The sequence below is a fragment of the Colletotrichum scovillei genome, assembly GCF_011075155.1.
Source record: "Colletotrichum scovillei strain TJNH1 chromosome Unknown Contig00006, whole genome shotgun sequence".
In the NCBI taxonomy this organism is placed as follows: Eukaryota; Fungi; Ascomycota; class Sordariomycetes; order Glomerellales; family Glomerellaceae; genus Colletotrichum; species Colletotrichum scovillei.
This window is the reverse complement of record NW_023336264.1, coordinates 3,586,709-3,610,598: the sequence shown is the minus strand read 5'-3', so window position 1 is coordinate 3,610,598 and position 23,890 is coordinate 3,586,709. Positions and strand designations below refer to the sequence as shown.

The 23,890-nt window shown below is 54.7% G+C and overlaps 7 protein-coding genes across 7 annotated transcripts; 4 read left to right on the top strand and 3 right to left on the bottom strand.

Annotated features, from left to right (window-relative positions):
* Positions 1 to 1,514: 1,514 nt before the first annotated feature.
* On the bottom strand, positions 1,515 to 5,414 carry HER10_EVM0003053 (uncharacterized protein). Its single transcript, XM_035472740.1, has one exon. The coding sequence runs from the start codon at positions 4,684 to 4,686 to the stop codon at positions 1,972 to 1,974; it is 2,715 nt and encodes a 904-aa protein (XP_035332359.1). The 5' UTR covers positions 4,687 to 5,414; the 3' UTR covers positions 1,515 to 1,971.
* A 371-nt stretch (positions 5,415 to 5,785) lies between these two features.
* HER10_EVM0009084 (major facilitator superfamily transporter) lies at positions 5,786 to 8,599 on the top strand. Its single transcript, XM_035478583.1, has 2 exons — positions 5,786 to 7,534; positions 7,592 to 8,599. Exons 1-2 carry the CDS (start codon positions 6,187 to 6,189, stop codon positions 7,900 to 7,902), a joined length of 1,659 nt encoding a protein of 552 aa, XP_035333071.1. The 5' UTR covers positions 5,786 to 6,186; the 3' UTR covers positions 7,903 to 8,599.
* An 85-nt stretch (positions 8,600 to 8,684) lies between these two features.
* Positions 8,685 to 10,854, bottom strand: HER10_EVM0008766 (uncharacterized protein). Its single transcript, XM_035478275.1, has 3 exons — positions 10,138 to 10,854; positions 8,899 to 10,088; positions 8,685 to 8,845 (listed from the first exon to the last, which is right to left on the bottom strand). The coding sequence occupies exons 1-3, from the start codon at positions 10,565 to 10,567 to the stop codon at positions 8,753 to 8,755; spliced, it is 1,713 nt and encodes a 570-aa protein (XP_035333037.1). The 5' UTR covers positions 10,568 to 10,854; the 3' UTR covers positions 8,685 to 8,752.
* A 499-nt stretch (positions 10,855 to 11,353) lies between these two features.
* Positions 11,354 to 12,696, top strand: HER10_EVM0002290 (nuclear pore complex component). Its single transcript, XM_035472007.1, has 2 exons — positions 11,354 to 11,864; positions 11,917 to 12,696. The coding sequence occupies exons 1-2, from the start codon at positions 11,623 to 11,625 to the stop codon at positions 12,482 to 12,484; spliced, it is 810 nt and encodes a 269-aa protein (XP_035332262.1). The 5' UTR covers positions 11,354 to 11,622; the 3' UTR covers positions 12,485 to 12,696.
* A 530-nt stretch (positions 12,697 to 13,226) lies between these two features.
* Positions 13,227 to 16,606, top strand: HER10_EVM0009874 (high-temperature-induced dauer-formation protein). Its single transcript, XM_035479346.1, has 5 exons — positions 13,227 to 13,391; positions 13,452 to 14,165; positions 14,218 to 14,811; positions 14,862 to 15,105; positions 15,195 to 16,606. The coding sequence occupies exons 1-5, from the start codon at positions 13,296 to 13,298 to the stop codon at positions 16,172 to 16,174; spliced, it is 2,628 nt and encodes an 875-aa protein (XP_035333162.1). The 5' UTR covers positions 13,227 to 13,295; the 3' UTR covers positions 16,175 to 16,606.
* Positions 16,607 to 17,158: 552 nt separating this feature from the next.
* Positions 17,159 to 19,443, top strand: HER10_EVM0009244 (epoxide hydrolase; the record flags this gene model as incomplete). Its single annotated transcript, XM_035478736.1, has 3 exons — positions 17,159 to 17,516; positions 17,622 to 17,755; positions 17,850 to 19,443. The coding sequence occupies exons 1-3, from the start codon at positions 17,448 to 17,450 to the stop codon at positions 19,441 to 19,443; spliced, it is 1,797 nt and encodes a 598-aa protein (XP_035333091.1). The 5' UTR covers positions 17,159 to 17,447.
* A 782-nt stretch (positions 19,444 to 20,225) lies between these two features.
* HER10_EVM0000382 (timeless protein) lies at positions 20,226 to 23,751 on the bottom strand (the record flags this gene model as incomplete). Its single annotated transcript, XM_035470167.1, has 3 exons — positions 20,226 to 21,205; positions 21,258 to 23,610; positions 23,677 to 23,751. 3 exons carry the CDS (start codon positions 23,749 to 23,751, stop codon positions 20,226 to 20,228), a joined length of 3,408 nt encoding a protein of 1,135 aa, XP_035332028.1.
* Positions 23,752 to 23,890: the final 139 nt, after the last annotated feature.

The window sequence follows — 23,890 nt, the reverse complement described above, 5'->3', positions numbered from 1 at the left end:
AGCTTCAACAAGGCACAGAGAAAGAGTCAGAAAGTTCGGACGCAAGCTGCACCTTGCCTTGCGCGAAGATGGATACAGAGTCGCAGAGTCAAAAGACACCTTAATCCATATTGACTACTCTGCCTGACCTGGCCTAAAGCACGCACTAACAAGCTTAAACTTGGTACATGCTCACTGCTCTGTCCGTACTGACACGCTCTCACCTACGGAGTACACTACCTCGGGTCCCATACTTTAAACCATGCCCGCGCCTGTCAGTTCTGTCTGCTCGCCTATGTACACTACTCCGTACGGAGGAGCACTCGCCTAATAGAACGGACCGGGGGGTGTGTGACCTTCGAATATGCAGAGACCTTTTGCGAGAACCAAAAAAGTAGTCGAAGAGGAGGAAGCTACTGCGTATCCGTCCGGATACCTACTAGGCGGCCGCTTGCAACGAACAAAAGGACACTGGAGATAGCACGAGCCATCTCCTGGCGTCTCTGGCACGTCGGAACGAGATACTGAAGATAGCGATTTAAATGTCGGCTTTTGATGTTGACCTTTGTGAATTAGTCGTGCGCATAGTCGAGTTCCCCCCGTCCATCGTTCGTAACGGCGACTTGGCGAAGAAGTGAGATGACGGGACGCGTGGGGGTCTTCTCACTCTCACTCTCACTCTAACTCTCACTCTCATCCTCACCTTTCCCCTCCACGGTTCGACCTGAACTGACCTGACTTGAAATGACCTCACCCAACCCCCAACCCATCCGTCATGAGCAACTCTTTCGAGGCTCACCGGGTCTACGATCATCTTCAGATCATCTGATGTCGTCGAATCAGCTCTGGTGGTTCATCTGCACCTTCGCCGTTGATGACTGGCAGGCACCTAGGTACTGCGGTGAGCTCATTCGACATGATATGCGCGATGCTGTTTATCCAGACACAATGCCTTCTCACTCAAGTGCCGCAATGACGCCATTTCTACCACCGGCAATCCGAGCACTTGAAGAGTTTCACTACCTGGCGGCGCATGTTCATTGCCGTGCCTTACACACCATGCACATATTCTCGCGCCCGCATCGTTGCCGTAAGCCACCTTGGCTACCATTCTTCAACCGCGGTTAGCAAACAAGAAGAAAGCACGCAAAAAGCAATGCATGGATCCACCATCGTGACTTTGTAACTTGTAAGTTTCTGTGTAAACTGGATAGTACAGAAATTGGGCAGCTAGACTAGGGGTGAGAAAGCGGCAGATGGAAAAAGGAAGGGTGTGTGTAAGATGAGATAGCAAAGAAAACATAGCAAAGTCGAGATCGGGGTATGGGAGGAGCGTTCACACTACTGAAATGCCAAGGCAATACGAACCGAGGACCCTTTTTGCTTGGCAAAGGGGTGTGTAAGAGAGTGGAAAAGTGAGGCTCCATATGTCAAAGTTTTGTAATATCCATGTCCCGGCCCATCATCGTGCTATGCCTATCCATACACTTACTTTATTATACTTACCTCGGTTTGTGCCTTCTTTTGAACAAGACTTTTTCCCGGCAAGGGACAAGGGGCCCGGCCGGGGGTGGGAGCTTTAATTCTTTTAGTGGCAATTCTGGACTAATTCATAGCCGTTTCGCGATTCAGCGATTCAGGGTGAGTTTCTCGCATTTCATCTATCTCCACGAGTAATGAACGAGGCCAATATCCGGTCCAACTTGACCGAAAACCCAATTTAAGCTATTCTTACACTTTCACTGCCCTCCCAGGGTATCCGATGTGTTTTTTATGTTTTTGCCGCGCCCGAATCCCCTATGATCACGCGACTTGCCCGAGAGACTTTTCTGCCCGTTGTTCTAGAAACGGAGACTAGGATAGGCCTCATCGCGGCTATTTTTTTCCATATCCAATTTCCGCGCCTCTCCATCCCATCCATCGTACAGAGCGCACCCCCCTTCCCCTATCCTGTTATCCTCGGCATTTTCATTCTCGTCTTCTTCCATCCCTTCAGCCGCGCCACTTGAACCGGCTCTGCCTCAACATGTCCAACAGACCCGTGGGTAAAACCCCCTTGTCCACGACAACCAGGCTGCCGAACCGCGCGACCATGTCCTTGCCGTAGAGCCCGCACACCCACTGCTCGTAGCCGCTGAGCCCATACCAACCCGCCGGCGTGGTCTTAAGCGCGGCCTCGACCTCGCCCCTGAGCTCAATCGCCTTGGTGGCCGGCGTGTGCCGCAGCCTGTCGAGCGCCCGGCTCAGCGCCGGCGACGTGCGCCTCCGGTGCCGCGAGAACTCCTCGTAGTTCATGAACGGCTGGTCCCGCAGGTCTCTGTAGTCGTCCGCGAGAAGCCACGGCGCGTGGTGTCGGGCACCGGAGATGTCGAGGCTGCTGCCAGGCCCGCTGCCGCCGCCGGTCCCCTCAGTGTCTTCCTCGTAAGCCGTCTTCTTGAACCTGTACTCTGCCTCCTCCTCGGCCAGGAAGTCGTCCATGATGTCGTCAGGGTCCTCGATGACGTCGTCGCGGATCAGATAGAGGTCTATAAAGGGGTTCTGCAGTCCCAGGCCGCCCAGGGAAACGGGGAAGTATAAGTAACCGTCAGGGATGTCCTCAACGCCGAACCGATCGCCAATGAGCCGCTTCAGGTGCGCCCCGGCCCCGCCAGCGCCAAACAGCCTCTCCTGGATGCGGTGGAACGTCGCTAGCATGCTATCCACGTGCTGCCGGGAGTAGCAATTGGCGAGCTGGGCGCAGTTGGTCTTGAAGAAGCGAGCGCCGTAAATGTTCCACGCCTGGATCCAGTCAAAGATGCTGCTGCACGCCTCCAGCTGCAGCCGCAGCTCGTCAATGTGCACGTCAATCTTGTCCTGGTCCAGGAGGAAACGCCCAGACGTCGGATCGAGCTTGAGGAATCCCCACACGACATCGCCTGATGGCAGACGACCCCGTGCCGTCGTCGTAGCACCCGTACCCGGAGGCATGGACCGTTGCTGTTGCTGTTGCTGTTGTTGGTTCGACCCGGCTCCCGGGGGCGCGGCGGCGGCGGCGGCGACCCTGACGCTTCCCGTCTTGTCCCAGTTGATCTCCAGCCCTGTGAGGTTGACAAACTCGGTCATCGTCTCCCACGCCCGGGTGCAGGTTTCGAGACCGCCCCATAGCCACATGTCGTCGTGCAGCCGGTAGAGGCGGCAACCATCGGCTCGTTGGTTGACGGCAAAGTCCATGCAGAAGAGCATAGTCTCGGCAATGAAATCAGCCAGGGGCGTGCTCAGGGGCGTGCCTCTCCTTCGGATCTGGGCCGGCGCGTCTGACGGGTCGTCGCTGAAGCGTAAAGGGCACTCGAGCATCCGCCTGAAGAGGCCGGTCCACTCGTCGTCGACGCCGAAGAATTCGAGCACGGCGAAGATGGACGAATGCGGCACGCTGGGGCCGAACCACTTGAGGTCGGATCGGATGACGGTCACATCGCTCCCGAGCCGCGTCTGCATGATGATCTCGGACTGCACGAGGTGCAAGAGGTTCTGCACAACGGCGACGTGCGACTTGCGGCTGTCCCCCTTCTTCTCCTTCCCGTTCGAGCCGTAGCCACCTCGTTCCTCCGCCAAGGTCTGCGGTAGCTGGTCCAGCAGGATCTCCGACTTGAAGTGCTGCTTGAGCTTCTTCTCCACCGAAACGGGGCTTTCGATCCGTGGCCCCGTTTGTTTCAGGAAGAATCGTCGGCGGCGAACGTCTTCCTTGCTCGTGGGCTTTGTCGCATCCTTTTCCACGCCCGCGCTTTCGAGGAACGCGACGAGGAACCCTCGTATCTTGACAGCCCACAACTTGCCGATGTGGTGAATGAAGATGGCTTGCAGGAGGTCGTCGTCGGGGTAGAATCGGTAGCGTCCGTTGAGTTGCCGTCGCACGTCGACCTCAGTCGCGCCGTCCCAGGCCCAGTTCTGCCGGGTTTGCATCCGCATATTCAGCACATCAGCGATCTCGCACAGAACGACCTTGTTGTTGAGAAAGTCGTTGAGCGTCGTCCTCTTCTGGTCCGTGAGGGTATCCGTCCGGAGGAGGCCGCGGATGGTGTTCATCAAAGAATCCTCGTCAAAGTGCGTCTTGTCGTCCCACGTCTCCTGAAACTTCTTGACGTTCTCTTTCAGTTCCAGAAATGCCCGATGAATGTCCTTGGAGGGTGATACGAAGAGGCTCTCGAGGTAGCTTTTGATGGCCAGGCTATCCGTCTCCTTCGCATGGAAAACATAGCGCTCCCACGTCGCTCGCTGTTGGTGCATCTCCTCCCTACCCACGGGGACGAACCCCGACTCAGCTCCGTGGCCAGCAGCCTTCCCGGCGGAGATCCATTCGTTGACGAGTCTGCCGTAGAGTTCGGCGTATCGATATTTTGCCGACTGAACGTCGAGTTCGTTGCGTACGCTGTTCTCATAGTCGTGGAGGAAGTCGTCGGACACGCACGGGTCAAATTCGGCTTGCTGAACGAATCGCTTGAGGTTGTCGATGGATAGTAGTGAGCCATCGTCCAAGGGTGCCATGGCAGGAAGCCTCTCGACCCGGTCGACTAAGAGCTTCGCTCTTTTCCGGCTGTCCGTCTCATAGGCCGCATCATCTAGCAGGGCTCGCTTCCCCGACTCGTATGAAGCCTTCTGCTTATCCAACTGGCTCAGCTTCACACTTGTGATGGTGTGAAGGGTCTGAGACAGGATATCGGAGGACGCCATTTTCGACGTGTGGAGTGAATGAGAATGAGAGTAAGATGCAAATGATGAGTGGTTGTGATGCTGAGTGAGTGAGAAGTGAGGTGAGAGAGACACTGGTCAAGTATGCTTAAATAAGAACATTATTTCAAAGCTGCCTCATCCAAGCTGAGAAACAAAACGATTTGAGGCCATTTTCTCACGCCGAACACTCGTTCGGCGTGAAAGTCCTCATTCCTTGGGGTCGATTCTGTGACCGGCAGTTTGGCAGCGGTCAGACACCACCAGACACGGTCAAGTGGAGATGAGAGGAAACTGAGGCCATTTTCCGGCGGCCTCAGTGGAAACCATTTTTGGGGAGGACAATCGCCTTGTACAACACATGCGGTAAAACGAACAAAATCCATTCCTCCCATACATCTCATTCCCTCGTTTGCAGCGCATTTTGGAGGCCAAATAGGCGGCGCATAGCACACTCGCGCAGAAAAGAAGGAAGAATAAGATCCACCTCGTACCTGGGCTGCTGGACTATTTCGATGTGGACGTGCTCGCTCGCTTATCGGTGTGTTTCTGCCGTGAGTTGAAGGTGAGTTTTCCGGCACGTCAGAGTCGTTTTCCGTTTCCAAACCCCGCCCGTTGTGAGATGCTTTCGAGGCCCTTGATTGAAGGGAGCATCATGAGCATTGATGATGCCCTCCTCCAACTTCTGTTTTCTCGTTTCCCCCAATGTCGAGTCAAATCACAAAGGTCCCTCATCACAGCGCCAAGATGAAGATGGAGGAGGTGAGGCCAAGTTAAAGAAAGAACCCAAGGGCGCACTACACAGAGGGCCACAGGGCATACCGACATCGGCAGTGACGTGATTGCAAGGTTGTGTCGCTGGTGGGTAAGATAAGGAAGGCATACGCAATGCTTCGGGAATTACTTACCCAATAAACTCTTCGGTGGAAGGGTCTTTGGGCCGTTGGGCAAGACTCAATGAAGATTAGCCGGGGCTGATTACTATGTGGCGTCCGCCAAACTCCTCTTTTGCAGACTTATTTCAGCGTCAGCGCCCATCTTATCGTACGTATCTGTGGCTGACATCTCCTCCATCTCTACCGTCTCTATCTCCGTGCTGACTCTCAAGACTCAGAGTGCCCGGCGGCCCGCCTTCGACGTGCTGCACAGTTGCCTTTTGCGGACAGACGGCCGGGCACAGCTGCCAGGGGGGGCCACGGGGGCGCACGCCGAGATTCGGGGTCCGGGGAACTGCTGTCTGTTTTGTCACTGTGAATCTTCTTCAGCTATGACATTCTGTTTCCGAGAGCGTCTAGATTACATAAGACACAAGCCGGAAAGCTTATCCCGATAATACGAAAAAGCATTGACCCAATAGGTCGAACGTCATTTACACCCTCAAGACATATCGACAGCGACGTTGACGAATGACTTTCAAGGGCTCAACTCCGCACCGGTAAAGGCAGTAAAGGGAAACTCAGGTTGGAAGCCGAAGCAGAGGGGGAGAGAACATCACCATCAAACATGACGGCAGACGAGGAGCAAACGAGCCGCCCGGCCGCCACCGAGCAGAGCTCAGAGACGACGCCGCTGCTCAACGGCACCGCCAACACGACCAGCAATGGAACCGTCGCCGCCGCCAACGACGACGAAACCACCATCGTCGCCGAGACCGTCTCCGGCACCCGCCTGGCCCTCATCCTGGGCACTTCCTACTTTGGCGTCTTCCTCGGCGCCATCGACAGCACAATCATCGCCACCCTCTCCGGCCCCATCTCAAGCGAGTTCAAGTCCCTGAGTCTCATGAGCTGGCTCGCCACGGCCTACCTCATCTCCAATGCCGCCTGCCAGCCCATCTCGGGCAGGCTGACCGACATCTTTGGCCGCGGTCCCGGCCTCGTCTTCAGCAACCTCTTCTTCGCGGCCGGCAACCTCATCTGCGGCCTCGCACGCACCGAGTCCGTCATGATCTTTGGCCGCGTCGTGGCCGGCGTCGGCGGCGGCGGGCTCATGTCCATCTCCACCTTTCTCGGCTCCGACCTCATCCCCCTGAGACAGAGGGGCATCTACCAGGGCATCGGCAATATCGCCTACGGCTCCGGCGCCATGCTCGGCGGCGTCTTCGGCGGCCTCATCAATGACCACACGGCAATGGGCTGGCGCCTCGCCTTCCTCGTCCAGGTGCCCCCCGTGCTCGTCTCTGCCGTGCTCGTCGCCGTCCTCGTAAAGGTTCCGCCCAAGGCCTCGGACAAGTCCTACCTGGCGCGCATCGACTTCTTCGGCGTCTTCCTGACCATCTCCTTCCTCGTGCTCCTCCTGCTCGGCCTTAACGCAGGTGGAAACCTAGTCCCCTGGGTCCACCCCCTGCCGCTCACCACGATCCCCCTCTCCATCGTTGCCTTTATCGGCTTCATCGTCTGGGAGAGCAGGGTCAAGCAGCCCATCATCCCCGTCCGCCTGCTCGCGAACCGCACCATCCTCGCCGCCTGTCTGACCAACCTGCTGTGCACCATGGTCATGATGATGGCCATCTTTTACGTGCCGCTGTACCTCCAGGTCAACGGGCTATCTGCCACGCAGGCGGGTCTCCGCATCTTGACGTCACCCCTGGGCGTCTCCATCATGTCTGTCGGCGCCGGCTACATCATGAAGCGGACGGGGAAATACGTGATCCCAGGAATCAGCGCCCTGGTTCTCTTCAACACCGGCATCATCATCCTCACGCAGTTCAACGAGAACACGCCCGCATGGGTCAACTATGTCGTCTTCTTCCTGGTGGGAGGAGGCTACGGAGCCATGTTGACCATTACGCTGCTCGGCTGCATTGCTGCCGTTGACCATTCGCAGCAAGCAGTCATCACGTCAGCAACATGTAAGTCATCCTAGGTTATATGTAAAGCCACCCGCATAGACTAATGAGATTTCATAGACCTAGCGCGTAGTCTTGGGGGTACTATCGGCATCACCATCGGTTCCGCCGTCTACCAGAACGTGCTGAGAGTCAAGCTCTGGGAACGCTTCGGCGACTACCCCAACGCCGCCGAGATCATCGGCCGCATCAGAGACGACCTCGACGAGCTCAAGAACCTCCCGCCCGGGTGGAAGCCGGGGGTGATTGACTCCTTCCGGGAGGCCTTTGGTAGCGTCTGGTACACAATGCTCGGACTGTCCATCCTCGCCCTCGTATTCATTTCCTTGATGAGGCAGCATGTTCTCCACTCGACCTTGGAAAGAAGATGAGTTGAGAAAGGGGGTCGCGTGACCTTCGTGAGCAAGAGCCTCAGGTTCACTCACTCATATGCACACACCGCCCGCCGCCGCCTCGGTACCCTCTATAATAAATAAATTTGTTTGTTACTATCACCAAGGCCCGTGGCGTAGCGGAGAATGTCCTACCTTAGTTCGAATAGCTCCGCGTCCATGGGTCCCGGGTTCGAGTCCCGTCATTTTCTAGTAAAAATCCTTGCATCGTTACACCTGAGGCTGGTAAGAGTCTCCTCGGATCTTTCGTAGGCTCCCTATATGGAGTTGAGCTTTTGCAAATTTCGTCTACTTCTCTATCTTTTTGCTTCCTTGGACAGTTAAGTGGCAGTAGCTGGGTAAGTATGATGTTCTTTCTGCGCATTTTTCTACATCCTTGGCATGATGGTTACTTATTACACTGCGTACGGTGAAGATGAGCATCAAAGTCAACTCGTTGCAGAGGAGGGGAAAAGCATCATCTTAGCAAGTAGTCTGGAGCGTTGCCGTCGCTGCTTTTGCCCGGGTCTGTAAATGCCTGCGACTGAGCATAAAGACTAGATAGAGCCCAAGCAAACGGGCAGTGGGCACAGCAATATGCCATGAGCCACGTGAGCGATGCATAATATCGAGCGATCTGGCTTCGGCCACATCGGCAGCAAGATAAAACTAATTCACTGGCAATAGATGATTCCTTGGCAGACCCAAATGCGCATGTGAAAGACGGTTTAAATGGAGGATGCGAGGAACCCCTTGGCACAGGATGAGATGTTAAAATATGAATCGGGTTGTGTCTGTCCCACATCCATGGGCTCAGCTACATATCAAAGAGGTCTTGCATACAAAATTTCTATACGTATGCCAGCGTGTTATCATCCCGGATCTTGCCTGTAGCCTTGATAGTGGCCTCGTTGCCTGCAACACAAGGGCCTCGAACAATGATCTGGTTTGCAGCGTTAGTTGTGCGTCCGGGGTTTGGAAGGCCATCAAACTCACCTCTCCCTGATATTCCTGATCGGCATTCTTATGCTGTTCTGTATCTCTTAAGAGGATCTCAGTGCTCGTCAGAGGAGGTCCGAAGTGCGACTGCTTATCCTCATGCACTCTGTAATCGTAGTACCCAGTCTGAGCGACAGCTCCGGCAACCTTGGGCGCGGCCAAAGCGTAGATGACTCTGGCGCCTGTGAAAATGCGAAGATCGGAAAGTTCTCGTGACGACAAGGGCGGTGAGCCAGCCCCGACCCTATCCGCGACGTAAAGAAGACGCAGCTTTCCAGGAGTCTTGCCGATAGCTGGTCGAGATGCGCTGTTGAAACGCGCCGCGGCGGATGCAACGGGCATCACACCACTCTCTGTGAGGCTGCGGGACTGAGCCCAGTGAGCGACCTTGGCCAAAGCAGAGGTCAGGCGGTTAGTTGCCTCCTGGTGGGTCTTCAACAGAGTCTCGGGAGTGGACACCAATACTGTAGGAGCAACTCCCTGGGTAGCCAGGGCCAAATCCGTGACCTTTCCAGCCACTGAGTTCAATGCAACAGATGAGTTGGAGAACAGAGCTGCCAATGTGAGGATTAAGGTATGGATGTTCGTGAGAGAGTCGGCAGGGAGGAACAGATCAGAGGGACCAAGGCGTTGGGTAGTTGGGATCGCAGCGAGCTGAGCGGCAACACCGGCAACCAAGTTGGACTGAGTGAAGCGCACCATCTCTTCCATGGTTCCCGGCCTGGATTGCCAGAAAGTCACCACATCCTTCGGCTCGATTTCCTTGTCGACAGGGGGCACCTCTCTTGCGGCATCAACCGGTGCATCACGAAGGATCTCTTGCCATGTCGCAACGTTGACACTGCCGCCCATGCCTTCGGGAACTTCATTCCAGTCCATGTGAGAACTTCCCTCATCTACAACCCAGATGAGTTGGCGGAGAGCGGGGTATGCCTTGACGACCGAGTCGAAGGGGAACGCGCCAGGGGCTGTAATAACGGTATCGGCGGCAGACCGGCGGAGCATCGTCACGAGTTCCTCGTCTGATACATCAAATGGGATCAGGATGGCTGTGAGGTTCGGGTAAAAACTGCAGGCGAAAAGCGTCACCAAAAGCTCGATAGAGTTTGGCAGGTAAACGGCGACTCGGATGCCGCCCTGCTCGTGAATGTGTTGTCCGATGAGATTGATTTGACGAGTGATGTCATCTGCGTGGCATTAGGGAAGTTGATCACGGCGCGAAAGAAGGGTACTCACCAAGTTGATGCTCGATAACATTCTCGGAGCCCAGTACCGTCAACAAGCGACCCTTGCCTACAACTGGCTTGCCCTCCTCAGAAGCGCCAGTCGCCGCTCTTCTCCAGATATCTCGAAGATCTCCATCACGTCCTCTCGCCCACTTCGAAGCACCGGGGTCCTTGACGTTCAGTCCGCTGTTCAGGGGCATGCCATGAGGGGCAGAGTGGGATCGGTAGACGGGAGATTCTGCTGGTTGGCGAACGGGAGAGCCTTGGGCTTGACGGGCAAGCAGCATGGGATGGGTATCGGGATCCTGGCTAGAGACGATTCGGTAGGTAACGATGGCGACGAGAAAAGTGACGAGGGCAGTGGTATAAGCGTTCCATTGTCCGAAGAAGCCCGAGACACCCTCGTCCATCTGGTGCATGATGTTATCAAAGAAGCCCATCTTGGGCGGCGCGATGGTGGGAGTAATGCGAGACGGGTTGAGCTCCGGGGTTCGTCGTCAGTTGGGGAGTATGCGTGCTGGTGAAAGCAAAACGACAGAAGGCTTTACGTGGCCCGCATGGAAAGCTCGGAGGGTTGACAATAGGGAAAAGCATGAGGTGAGGCAGTGCCGCGGAGCTCGAGCTCGGAGGTTTCTTGCTGCTGAGCCTTGAGGTGGGTTGTGCTGGCAGTCAACGGCGGGGATCTGACGTCCCCCCCGGCTTCCGCTGTTGCGACTAGGTGGTTCTCGAAAGCGAGCTGGGTGAGGTACCTTACTCGTACCGCGTCCAGGATTCTCCAACAGCCGGACAACTAGCACACAGCGCGTCTCCGGCGTGCCTTTCTGCGTAGTCAGCGCGGGAGTTCCCAAGCTGCGGAAAGTCTAATCAAGTGTTTCCGATGTCAAGGCTACACTTCTCTGTATCTTCAGGTAGTCTTGCTAAGGCTGCCCCGGGTCGCGAGAGGACGCGAGTGATCCGCAGCGGCATGTGTAAGACACTTTGACAAGTTGTACTTTGCGATACTTAGGGGACCATTGCACCCTGAAGTGAGCTGTGAGCGGTACGTACCTCGAATGCTCCTGAGAAACGGCAAGAGCAAGCCACATCCCCCACCAGGCAGGAGCGCAGGTATCCACTTCGCAACAGACCGCTCCCTGCCGGTTGCTGTGGTCCGTGTGGCTGGAGTATTGTTTTTCTGCCACTGCTCTGCGAGATGCTGCAGCCAATGTTTCCTGCCGCATCCATCACCATCGACAACCCGACTTGAAGCGGCGCATTGAAGCACGCGAGCGCTCGGCGACAGCGCAGCGTCTAAGAGATTTTTTACTAACATAAAACAGGTTTGCGAAATCACTGGGAAGAGTAAGTCGCATTGATCATGACGGACGGATGTGTAGACCTGCAGATGACTGGAACTAACTCTTGCGCAACAGGCTTTGACCCTGACTGTGGTCACCGCACGACGACCTCTATTCCTCGACCTCACCTCTCAGTCTTGTCAATCATTGCTGAGACAATGTCTTCATCTGCGAGCCGAGCTGCTGTCAGCACTCCCGTCAAGTCGACGCCGCAAAAGCCCACCCCTATCGTCGACAGTCCTGGTACATGGAGACATCCACGCCTGAATGAGATCACGAGACGGCGGAACGCAACGACATTTTCCGAAAAGAACGTTAGAAGAATAGCTCTGAACATCGGCTTCCTTCTCAGTCTTTGGCTGTCCCAGATCTTTTCGCGTTCATACATTCCCGCACAATGGTACGCCTTCCGCTGACCTTACGAGTGCGACCACTGCTAACTAGCTGAGCAGGTTTAGTAGCTCCTTGCGCTCACATCTGGGTTGGGCATACTACCTGATCCAGCTCATTCCGCTGGTGAACATTGGCATGGCTATGCTGCCTCTGCTCCGATCGGCCGACGATCTTTCCGACATTCCCTTGACGCCTGCTCAGCGCCAACTTCTCGGACTGCCGCCTAGTTCTGCAGCAGCTACACCTGATGCTGTATACAGCACCCCGCCACGTTACTCGCGGACGCCTTCTCTGGCAGGTTCGCCCGCGAGCAACCGGAGCTTCTCTGGTTCCCCGCTTTCCGGCAGAGGCAGCCCAGCTCTTGCAAGCTCTTTCAATGGAAACGGACAATCTTACTCTCCTTCGCCCCTTCACAACAGCCCCTCCAAGTTCTCGGCCAGCTTGAACAGCAACCGGAGATCGTCCTTTGGCTCTTCTACGAACCTGGGAGCAAGCACTGCATCTTCCCTCTTCCCTGACCCGGGAACGCCAAGCCCCTCTACCGGAAAGCGCACCAGCGTGGGACTGAACAATAAGTGGCTCTATGAGAGAGGGAGGAGGTCGTCAGGTGGTACTTGGATGCATTAGGCGACGACGGCGCACTGCGCTTTCATGGCCTAGAGGGAATTAGGAAGATGAATGACTGCAGTCAGTGGGATGGATACCTTGCGAAAGGCGTTTGGGTGTAATGTTTCTCATGGGGTGGAGACAAAGGCTGACTAGATGCCCTAAAATAAAGTCAAAAAGTCCGCAGACTGTACATAAATGTTGTTCGCGTGGGTCATATAAATCAATCGAGGAACCGAACTTCAAGAGTCCCATCTTAATCTTGAAGCACCCTACTAGACCTGTGTCATTGCGCCCCTACTTAGATGCAGTAGCTCCAATTTGTTCACGTGTCAAGCTTCAGGATGAGGTAGCTGATCGGGCATCAGGCCAGCATCCTAAGCATGGCCAATCCGAAGGAATTGGTAAGCTTCAGCTTCAGCTAAAAGTACTTTGAATCAGAGAGATGATTGCAGCCTGCGGCTTGATTGTTTCGGCGAGGCTTATGAGCTTCGAGAGCTATCCAATTCGAAGTAGGTAGGTACCTTAACTGCATAATGGGGATCCTTAAAGTTTAGGAAGGTACGTACCTCGGCATGGAGGTCTGGCACGGAGAATGGGAAACGGGACGGGGACGTGGACTTTTGAGATACGCCCGGCGAACTGCCACCCCGCTCTTCCCCCTTCATTGGCCAAACATCAACCTGCGACCCGCTCTTCCGCCATTACGTAGCACTCAGTACTCCGTACGCCTCTGGGAATCAGGTGTCTGGAACACTGGACCGTCGACCTCCCAAGCTTCTTCTTTCCGTCAGAAACATTTCTACGGATAGTATGCCCCCTCTGTGACAACATGGGCGCCAGCGATTCGAAGCTCGTCTTCAAGAAAGGCATCTTCAGGCTATCTGAAGAGCGACACATTCCCGCCGATGATCCCTACTGGACTTCTGTATGTCAGCTTGTGAGGTGTCCTCTTTGCCCGTGATACTGACCCAGCCCGCTCGTGTAGTTTTGGGAGCTTCCCGAATCCTCAGAGGATATCTTCAGCCTTTTCGCCCCCGCCGACATTCGTCGCACTCGAGACAAGGCCTTAGAGAATTTAGAAACTCTAATATTGGCATTAACATCACGCCTGTTCATCCTGCGCCACCACCCTTCGTTCCCCGATCCCGAAATCGCTCCCGAACGCGATGCTCTCAATTGCGTCCGCGTCCTGACGCGCATCCTTCCCTTCATCTACGAGGCAGATAATCTTGCAGCATGGGAGGAGCGGTTCTTCTGGGGTGCGCGGAGGAAGAGAACTAGGCAATCTGCGATTGCTGCCGAAGTGCTGTTTGACGGGGCTCAAGAAGGCCAGAAACCGCCCAAGAACGAAAATGAAGACTTCGAAGATGCCAAACCCCTCGCCGAAGAGCTCATCGACACATTGGTCGACTTGCTATTCTTCTCAGACCTCACTCTACCTAGGCAGCCTAGTGGGCGGCCGAAAGTGTCATACGCCATCTGGCAGAGTGGTGTAGGCTGCAACACATCAGTGGCGACCACCAAAGAATTCGAGAGCAATCGTAGCGAGATACTCCGCTTGCTACTCACTATGACTAGCCAAAGCATGTACATGACATCAAACGTGCTTCCGCAGAGAGGAATTCGAGCCTTGACGCATATCTGCACGTGCCCTGATAAGCAGGTCGTGCTATCAGTCTTGTGCTCGTTGCTCAACACTGTATGTGAAGCTGCTCGTTCTCTATCGCTTGGCTGCATGCTGACAGACGCAGACCCTCAAGTACAATCCAGCTACCTGGCGTGTACCATACAATACCCTGGTCTTCAAGGACGAGAAGCAGATACTGGTGACTTACACACTCCAGCTTTTGCTAGTGTTCCTGTTGTACCCGATTCCCGAGCAAAACGGCACGACTCCCAAGAACTATTACCGCCATTTCCTTGGCAGACTCCATCGGCCACAAGACTTTCAGTTCATCGTCGACGGCATGACACGGATTCTTAACCAGCCGCTCCATGAGAAGAGCTCGTATCTTCCCAGTGGGCAAACCAATGCCAGATTTGCGCCAGAGATCATCATGCTCTTTTGGGAAATCACTCAGTGCAACAAGAGATTCAGGTCGTTCATCATCGATACTGAGCGGGTCCATGATTTCGTCGTGCTCACTCTTTTCTACGCTCTGGAGTACAAGAATGACGCATCCAAGCAAGGTGTTGTGAGAATGTGTGCTTTTCTGCTGCAGACGTTGAGTGTTGAGAAGAACTTTGGCGCCAATCTCAACAGAAGATTCGAAGGCCAAGACAGCCTGCCTATGGTTATTAGGATACCTGGCTTCAGTGGCACTCATGCGGATTTCCTGATACACGTAAGAGAGGTTCTGCTGCATTTATGTCGATCTCAGCTAACAAAAGCAAGTCCATCTACAACCTCATCACCACGAGTCAAGGCAGACTGACAGCTATATACCCGGCTCTCATGGCTGTCATCAATAACATTGCTCCCTATCTAGAGGGGCTAAGCTCGACATCTGCCTCAAAGCTCCTGCAACTATTTTCGTCCATGTCTTCACCTTCCTTCCTTCTTGCAAACGACAGCAATCACGATTTACTAAGGTCACTATTGGAGTCGATAAATTCAATTGTCGAACACAACTACCAAAGTAAGCCTCCATTTTAGCTGGGGATGCAACACTGGCAATCACCTGACTACCTGGATCTTGTGGAAGCCACCATGCTAACGCCTAGACAGAGAATCCCGAGCTTATTTTCGCCATCCTGCGCAACAAGAAGCGGATAGAAGCATTACGGACGTTCACCTTAGAGAGCGGTCAGGAGGAGATTGAGAGACGAAATCGTCGCCGCAAGGAATCAGCAGCCAATGGCGATGGGCTCGAGCCAAGTTCTGTGAGGAGCTCGGCAGAAAGTATCCGGAGCCCAACGACGTCTCATCCTCGACCTCCGACGTTAAGTGATGTTCCGGAAGAGGATGGTACCTTCGCGATTGGTGATGATGAGGACGATAGCGAGGACGAGGACCACCGCCCAACGCCAGCGCAGTCGACCACGAGCGAAAACCCATCAGTGGCATCGTCACAAGCATCAGTGGTGGAAGACGCCGTTCCGACACAACTCCGGGGTATGTCAGAAAAGGCTAGAGGCAAAATGCCCGCCGGCATGAGTAACTTCTCCAGGCAAAACAGCACCACAAGCCTCGGTGGATATTCTGCAAGTGGACAGTCACAATCCGGTGGCTTTGAGCCAACAGCCAATTGGATTGAAAGCTGGTTACCAGAGCTGCCTCTTCACACCATTCTTACCGTGATTCAGCAGGTGACAGCTCTGTTGCCCAGGCAAGCTCTTGCAGGAGAGTCTGCCAGCCGAGAGACACTTTCGAAGATTCAAGAAATCAAGCTGGTGGGGGTTGACCCTACACCACCACGGGTGCATTCCTTCGAGTGGTCGCAGCTCTCCCTAGGATGGTACGAATCGTTGCTGTGGGGCTTCGTCTTCAGCAGCGAGATTCAGATCTCGAAGGGCACAGTTGGAATCTGGAATGGTACAGCGATCAAGCTGTTCAGGGTCCAGGAGACTGCACCTCAAGGGCCAAGTCTGGCATCGCCGAGAGGAGCCGTCGATGCTGTTGGAAGCAATATCGTGTCCCGAATCGGAGCTATGAACCTGCGAGGCCCCGGAGGTACACCGCCAGCAGCCAGTCAGCGTCCGGGATGATAACGCGATGAGGCTTACAGACGGGAGGCTTCTCAACATCTTTGTCTGATCCTCTGATGCAGGCCCGCGAGGACACTGGTTAGATCATTCAAATCCGAAGACGAGGCTCAGGGGAGGATGGCAGAGCACTATAGCAACACAGCTGCTAGCTGAAGGACCGTCTCAGAAACAACCATACCACAATAGTGAATGTCGATCCTTGCGTAGAAAAGGGTCGGTGAAGGAGGAACAGATCGGTGAGAGACGGGGCCGAGAGCCCAGGAAGGTGCTAATCGCGCCGTAGATCAATAGGGCGGCGCCAGGACAGGAATCAGGCACCGAGATCACGTCAAGGTCGTGAGCTGTGGCAAACGACGCGTGTGTAGTCGAAGCGGGATTGAACAGACATTGGCAGGCGGTAGGAGTTACAATTTATCCAACAATTTCACTCGGTGTGTGACTTTTAAAGCGCCAACAAGACCAGCAGGAACCGAAGTATCCGTGACTCAACTTCGTTTACTGCTCTGAGAATATTGAGGCGGCACGGCGGCATGCGGTTGTCAAGTTGAAAGGTGTGGCTTGACGTGGCGAGAGCGGCATTCAATCGAGCAGGGAATGAGGACTTTAGCATGACCAATGAGCCGTTATAACGGGCCCCTTCGCTCATGAGTGTGTTGGCAGACGGCCCAAACCTGGCGACTGATGCAACTCTGTACCTGGCACAATCTAGCAAAAAGCGGTGATCATTTCCGAGCTTGTCCAGGGATTCGTACGCACCGCCACAAGCTTGCCCGGCGCGTACCTGCTCTGCGGTTCTAGACCCCTCCTGCTGTCCAGATCGCCCATTCAGAGGCCGCCTGGGAAGCAAGGGGAGGTAGTTCAAGCCACAACGCCACACCTCGAACGACATGGAAGTGCGCTTTCTCTCTTCGGTTGCAAAGACGGTGGACCGCCTAGGACATGGCACTTTATCAAAGTCCCAGACCATTAGTAGGTAGGTAATGAGACGATGCAGGATGGGATTCTGTTTCCCAGGCTTAAGAGAAGGGTTGTATTAAATAGTTCCGGCTCGCTTAACCTTGTTCATGATTTTCCCCGTCTAGCCTTACTGCACCCGCTATTCCTGGTTTTTGGGCTACAATTACTCAATAAGACCCTCCCCGTTTGCTGTTGCCGTTGCGACTTATTTACTTTCCGGTGTTTCCGCTCAGTACTGGGCGAAGGCGGTTTTGATGTTTTTCATATGAGTCCTGCCGGTACACTCACACGCGTATGATGCCAATTAACTCTTACCATGGCCAACACTCTCGACTCGGGCGCCGCTGGCCTGGCGGGAGATGAGATCAGTCCTTACCGCATACATGTGAGGACTCCCAGAGGCTGAAGCGAAGGAATGACTGGTTGGGGAAAGTGGATTGAGAGGTGTCGAGGTTTCCTAGCTAACATAAAGTTGTTGTTCGAATGAAAGGTGTCTAGCAGATATCTCGATCTTACGAAACAAAAACTGGAGCTTACGAGACTTCCTCATGAACCTTCGGAACCCAATAAGTCCCGGGACTGGTGGGAGCCAAAGTCTCGAATCGAACCGCTCATTGACTTTTGGTGAGTCGAAACTTTCACTCAATCCCGTTCAAGACATCAGCTTCATGGAGGAAGAGACGTTAGCTCTTGTACAGAGCGTTCTAACTCATCGTAGGCTAGAAAAGTACGACTGGCGAGAACAAGAAACGGCCTTCAACAGTCAACTACCCCAGTTCCGCACAGCCATCACCCCGCCAGGCTCATCATCGCCCGTCCGTCTTCACTTCATCCACGTCAGATCCTCGCACAGCAACGCCATCCCCCTCCTCCTGATACCCCCATTCCCTTTCACGAACCTCTCCCTCGGCCACCTCATCCAGCCGCTCACCGAACCAGAATCGTCATCTTCTACAGACGGAGAGCAGCAGCAGCAACAGCCCTTCCACGTCGTTATTCCCTCCCTTCCCGGCCTCGGCTTCAGCGATGCCCTCCCATCCGACGACGCCTCCGTCATCCCGACGACAACAGACCTCCTCAACACGCTCATGACACGCCTCTCGTATCCGCACTACCTCGTCTCCAACACCGCCTCCGCAGCCTCCAGCCCCGCGCAAATTGACTGGAAGCTCGCGGACCACCTAGCCCGCCACTACCCCAGCAACTGCCTCGGCGCACACTTCATCAGCCCGTCCCTCGCGGCGCCGACACTCAAGGAGGCACCACTCGAGTGGATGAAGTGGTCCCTCGCCAAGTTCTTCCACGCGCCCATCTTAGGCTACCAGAGCGAAGACCTCCGCTCACTCGACGAAGAGACCCACGCCAGCCATACCTTGTCAGCTGGGAGGAGGCGCCCTCTTCCTACTTCACTCCAACCCGGCGCAGGCAGTGCTTTAGTGGAGCCGAACACAACGTCCTTTGCACTATGCGACTCTCCCGTGGGCCTCCTCGCCCTCGTCCTCAAAGTCATCCGCGTTCTCGGGGCCAAGAAGGAGTTCTCGGCCGCCGAGATCATCACCTTCACCCAGACCGCCTGGCTCCCCGGTCCAGAGGCGGCGATGCGCCTCTGGGCGCGCTGTCTGACACACCAAGAGACGACTCCGCCGCTTCCAAAGGCGTCCAAGAAGCCCAAAGTTGCAATTACCGTCTTCTCGGGAACCGGAGAGACAGGGGAAGCATCCGGCGGGCGACGAACCGCGGACGACGACCCAGAAGCTCAAACGCAAAACCAGAGCGACGTTGTCGACCTCGTCTCGCCCCAGCCTGCCCCGAACCCGTACGTCTGCCCCGCCTGGGCCAACGTCTCCTACAACGCCGTCCACGTGCGCCGCGTACCCGTACCGGGCGGACGTCCGGGTCTCGTAGCCTGGGACCACCCGGAGCTCATCGGCGACGGCGTCAGGGGCCTGGCCGCGAACCTGCTCTCCTTCGACGCCAGGGTCCAAGACATCGTCGCCCGACAGCAGCAGAGGCCGGAAACGGTGCCTCTGCAGGGTGTCGTTGTGCAATCCGACTCGTCCGCTTCCACGGCGGCGACGGCTTCGAGCCAACAGGGGGGTGCAGCATCGGCGGCACCGGTGCTGCCTTCCACTCCGCAGGTTGAAGCGACCAAGTGGCGACTGAGCCAGATCCGCGAGGCGTCTGAGACGCCCAAGAAGTCGTTGCAGCTGGACGAAGGCGACGCGGGGATGATGCTGTCGCCGCCGGATGCTGATTTTGCTGGGGCGAGTCCGGATACCATTGTCGTCACTCCCCCCGTGGACCTGAAGTAGTCGTGATTCAGTCTCGGGGAGGGAGAATTGGGCGGTTTTATTTTAACGTTTGTTTACTTTGTATACTTTTTTACTTTGTATGATGATACCAATGTGATGCCGATACATACGACACAAGGCATGTTCTGAGAATATAGCTACTTTAGTAATTTCATTCGTTCAAAGTCAGGCGGCTCCAAAGCCACGTTTTTGTCAATCGCAAGTTGTGTTGGTGGTAGCGCAAGGTGGTGTCGATGTGCCTTTCTTTGTAGCTTCTCTGGTACATACCAAGTCTTTTCCTAGGTTCGATATGGAGATTTCTCGCATAAATGTGGTCACCTAACGTAGTTTGGGGAGGGAACATGACGGATCCCGAATTCAGCTCATACCTCACCTGCCTCAACTTCAAAGCTGAGCCTTCGCAGGAGAGGCCTGAGCCCAATAATCGGGTCATGAACAAGCCGTCAAACCAAGAGGGAATGTCTATCAGACTGCCTCTTCTCCTAGAGAGCGGACTTCGCTGACATGAATCTTCGGCCGAGCGCTGCTTATTGGCAGGTCCATGTACATAGTTCAGCAACTCAAGTCAGCCGACGATCAGAGAGGAAGACAAGTCTTGTTAAACAGGTCATCTGCATAGACTCACAAAACACGAGCTAGCGAAATCTAGCGAGCTGAATTACCTTCGAAGACGGTGTGAAGACGGGAACACAACTTGATATTATCGCCAAGATACCTTCCTACGCTATGCATCCTAGAACCACCGAAAACCCATGTACCCAAACGCCCAGAGCTTATCTTCATTATTCCTCATCACTACTCTCCATCACGAAGCCTCCTCTGGTGCGCTGCCGTGAGCGTGCTGTAGGCACCGGCGCATCTTCGTCATCAGAATCGGCATCTGCCTTCTCTGGAGCCTTCGCACCTTCTTCGGCAGTAGCAGCCTCAGGAGTGATGCGTCTCCGTTTCCGAGATCCCTTTCCTTGAGAGGAAGACGGACTGGAGCTCAATGGCGTAGCATTGTCTCCATTCTGCTCGCCGTCGCTATTGGCATCCATATCAACATCGGCACTCGGCCGGGTAGACTGAGTGCCCCTCGTCACAGCGAGGACATCATCGTCATTGTCGTCGCTATCATCGAGCAGCACCGCTGCTGGTCTCTTGGTCGGCTCCGATATCGCAATCTTCTCCACGATACGAGCCAATCGCGAGCGTTGTGCCTCTTCACGTTGGAAGAACTCGCGATCGTACTCCTCGTCCGTGTCGTCATCGCTAGCGTGGACGTACGCTTCGCTCTTGATCTTTCTCGCCTTTTCTCTCTCGCGTTCTCTGCGCTTCTGGGCCTTTTCTTCCAACTCGGAATCATTCGGCGCCTCCTCATCTTCGCTGTCTTTTCTGCGCCTCCTCCGCTTCGTCTTTTTGGAAGCGAGGTCGTCGATAGCTTTGCGGACGGTAGGGCCCAGGGGTTCAAAGAGGAAGCCGTCATCAACATCATCATCGTCGTCATCGTACTCGGCTCGCTTTCGGGCTGCTTTCTTGCGGCGAAGCTGATCCTCTGCGCTGGCACCATCAAAGGCGGGTGGATCAAACTCGGCATCGTTGATGTGCTTGATATACACACGAAGGAGACTGGCACTAAGATCTGGTGGCAGGATCCATACGGACTGGGGTGTCTCCTCGATAGTCGGTGCTAGCCTCTCAAAACCAACTAGCTTCATGAGTAGACGCAGGTGGGAATTCTTGAATATGGCAGTCTTGCGGGCATCATTGTCCGGTCGCACAGCTGGTACATGTTAGAGAGATCAACCAGTGTGGTTGCCTGAGGAGGTACTTACTAAAAGGGTGTCTATCGATTTGTGCGCCCTCGCCGGTGCCCTCGACCGATGGTATGAGGAAATCAGCCGCCTCCCAGGCAGCACGCTCCTTTTCCGCAGTATCAAGAACTTTCTTGACCCACGAGATATGATCCTGTTGATTTTTGTCAAGCAGAGCGCCAACGACGATGGCGATTTGCCGGTCCAGATCCGCAGCGTACTTGAACTCGAGTTCTGCAGCGGGCCGAGGTGTTGATGTCGATAAAGTCTGTTTCTCATAGCCGTATTCCAGGTAAAAGGCGGTGCTGCTAATCTTGGAGAACAGCATCTCAATTATGAGTTCGGGCCGCTGCTCAATCTTGCGCGTGCACTTTCTGAGGATTTGCTTGGTCAGTTCTTCCCACTCCTTGTACATGGTAGAGTTCCTGTCGAGCGGTTCCGGCCCCTTGATCATGTTGTAAAAGAGATGCACAATATCAACGCGGAAGAGCATGACGCTCATCTCTTGTTTGAAGGCTATGCGATAGAAGTATCGGTGAGCGCGCTTCAGCTGAGAGTCGTCGAGGTCCTTGTAAAATTTGGTAAAGGCGACAAAAGTATCGACCACACCTTGGGGGGCAAAGCGCGATGTGAACCGATGGAAGTCGAACTTGCGCTCTTTGGACGTCTTTTCGGCATTCGCCTCGTCGTTGGCGGACTCGTCGTTCTCCTCGTCATCAACTGTATCGATACCTGCTTCTTTCTCGGCTTTCTTCTTTCGCCGAGTCCGTTTACGAGACCGAACTTGCATGTCGACATTTTGTTTCGAGTAGGCCTCCAAAATTCGCAAGAAGTGATGCACCAGCTCTGTGGCGGTGTCGAGATACTCAAAGCCTTGCTCCTTGTATTGTCTGACGACATTGGCAATCAAGTCGTGTGTGGAGTCTTCGTAGAAGAGACGACTCAGCGTGTTTTCTGCAATCTCCTCGTCGTCTTCGTTTCCTGACTCTGTCATTTCTTGGACTGTGAGCAGAATCTGCGTGAAACACCGCATCGCAGCCGTCAGGGTAGGCCAATCCTTATGTTCCCAAGAGTCGTGCATAGTCTTTGTGAGAGTGATGAACATTGCTTGGTCCAGCACGCCGGCCACGAGATTGAAGCTGCTGACCTCTTCGGGGGCGCCTGCCTTCTTCGAGTCTCGTTTTGACTTCCTACGAGTTCGCTCCGCCTCCAGAAACCAGGCTACAAGATACATGTACTGTCGGCGATGGTAAGACAGAACATGGGGCGCTTCCCGATCCAAGGACTTGCGAACATGCACGAACAAAGGGTTGAAACCAGCATCAAGGAAGTCTTCGACAAAGCTTCGGAGCTGGTCGTTAGCCCTTGCATTGAGCTTGACTGGGGCACCGAGGTCCTTGGATTCCAGCTCTTCCTTCTTGGCCCGTCGCGGTGGCTTAAACGTTTTGGACTCGTCTAGTTTCTTTTGTCGCGTAGCGCTGTCTGCGAGCGCATCCTGACCAGTGATTGTCGATACCCGGCCGTCTTCGCGCTGCATCCATACCATGGTGCCAAAACGGTTGTGGCGGGTGGGCGCCTTGCGGTTGAATGCACTGCGCATCGCGCTCTCCTTTTTCATCATTGAGGAGAGCTCTTTAGCCTTCGTCTTGTGTAATTGCTGTTCATTCATGAACAGCTTCTTGACCTCGACCTGTTTGACCAGGTGGTAAATGACTTCCATGAGAATTACATCCTCGGTACGGAAGTCTTCGCCCATGTTCGAAGCAATCATCAGCAACACCGCAAAGATATCCTGAAATGAAAACGCGTCTATCGTCGTGGAGCGGGATATTTGTGTCTCGTCGCCATCGTATTGGACACCGGCAGGAGGGGTAATCATGGCGATGTTGCGGAGGAAGAAAAGCACAAGCTTGATGATGCCCTGGTCACGGGCTGATCGTTCGCCAATGGAGATCGCCATAGATGGTAGAGCTGCCCGGATAGCTGTATTGAGAACTTGAGCGCCGTCAAAGTTGATGATGGCCCGCTTGTATCCCACTTGCGCCAGCTCGAGAACAGGCATATGGCGATGGTGATTGACCGTCATTCGTTCGGCATCTCTTTCCATGGGCCAAGTGAGGGGCACCATGATCTCGAAGCAGGCTAGAGCTATACGTGCCTTGAATGTGTTGTTGGTATCGTTCTCGGGCCAGCTCGCGAGGATCTGAAGAAGGTCGCCTTCCACGATGTTGGAGTCTGCGATGCATCGGGCTACATCCATGCGATTGGTCTTTTCGTCGTAGTGCCGAATCCATTTCTTCAAATCGCGGAGGACCTGGACGGCGTCGTCACCAAGTCTGTATCGTCCATCGTCGTCGGCGCTGGTGCCACCGAGCTATCTTCATGTTAAAGTCAATGTACAACGATTTCGGGGAGGAAATCTCGGCTGGCCAGAACGTACCGCGGACACAAGACTGTTGATGTGCGCACGAACTTCAGGGTGGACAACTTCTGTTGACCCGTCCGGCAACTCCATCTTGTCGGTTCTGGCGGTATTCAAGACAATGGTAGATTGCAATTGAGGCTTGGTGGTGTCTCCATCTACACGCCAATAATGACGATGATGAAAAGCCTTGGAGGGACAGACCTGCCCTGGTTCACCTAGCGACGCGTCC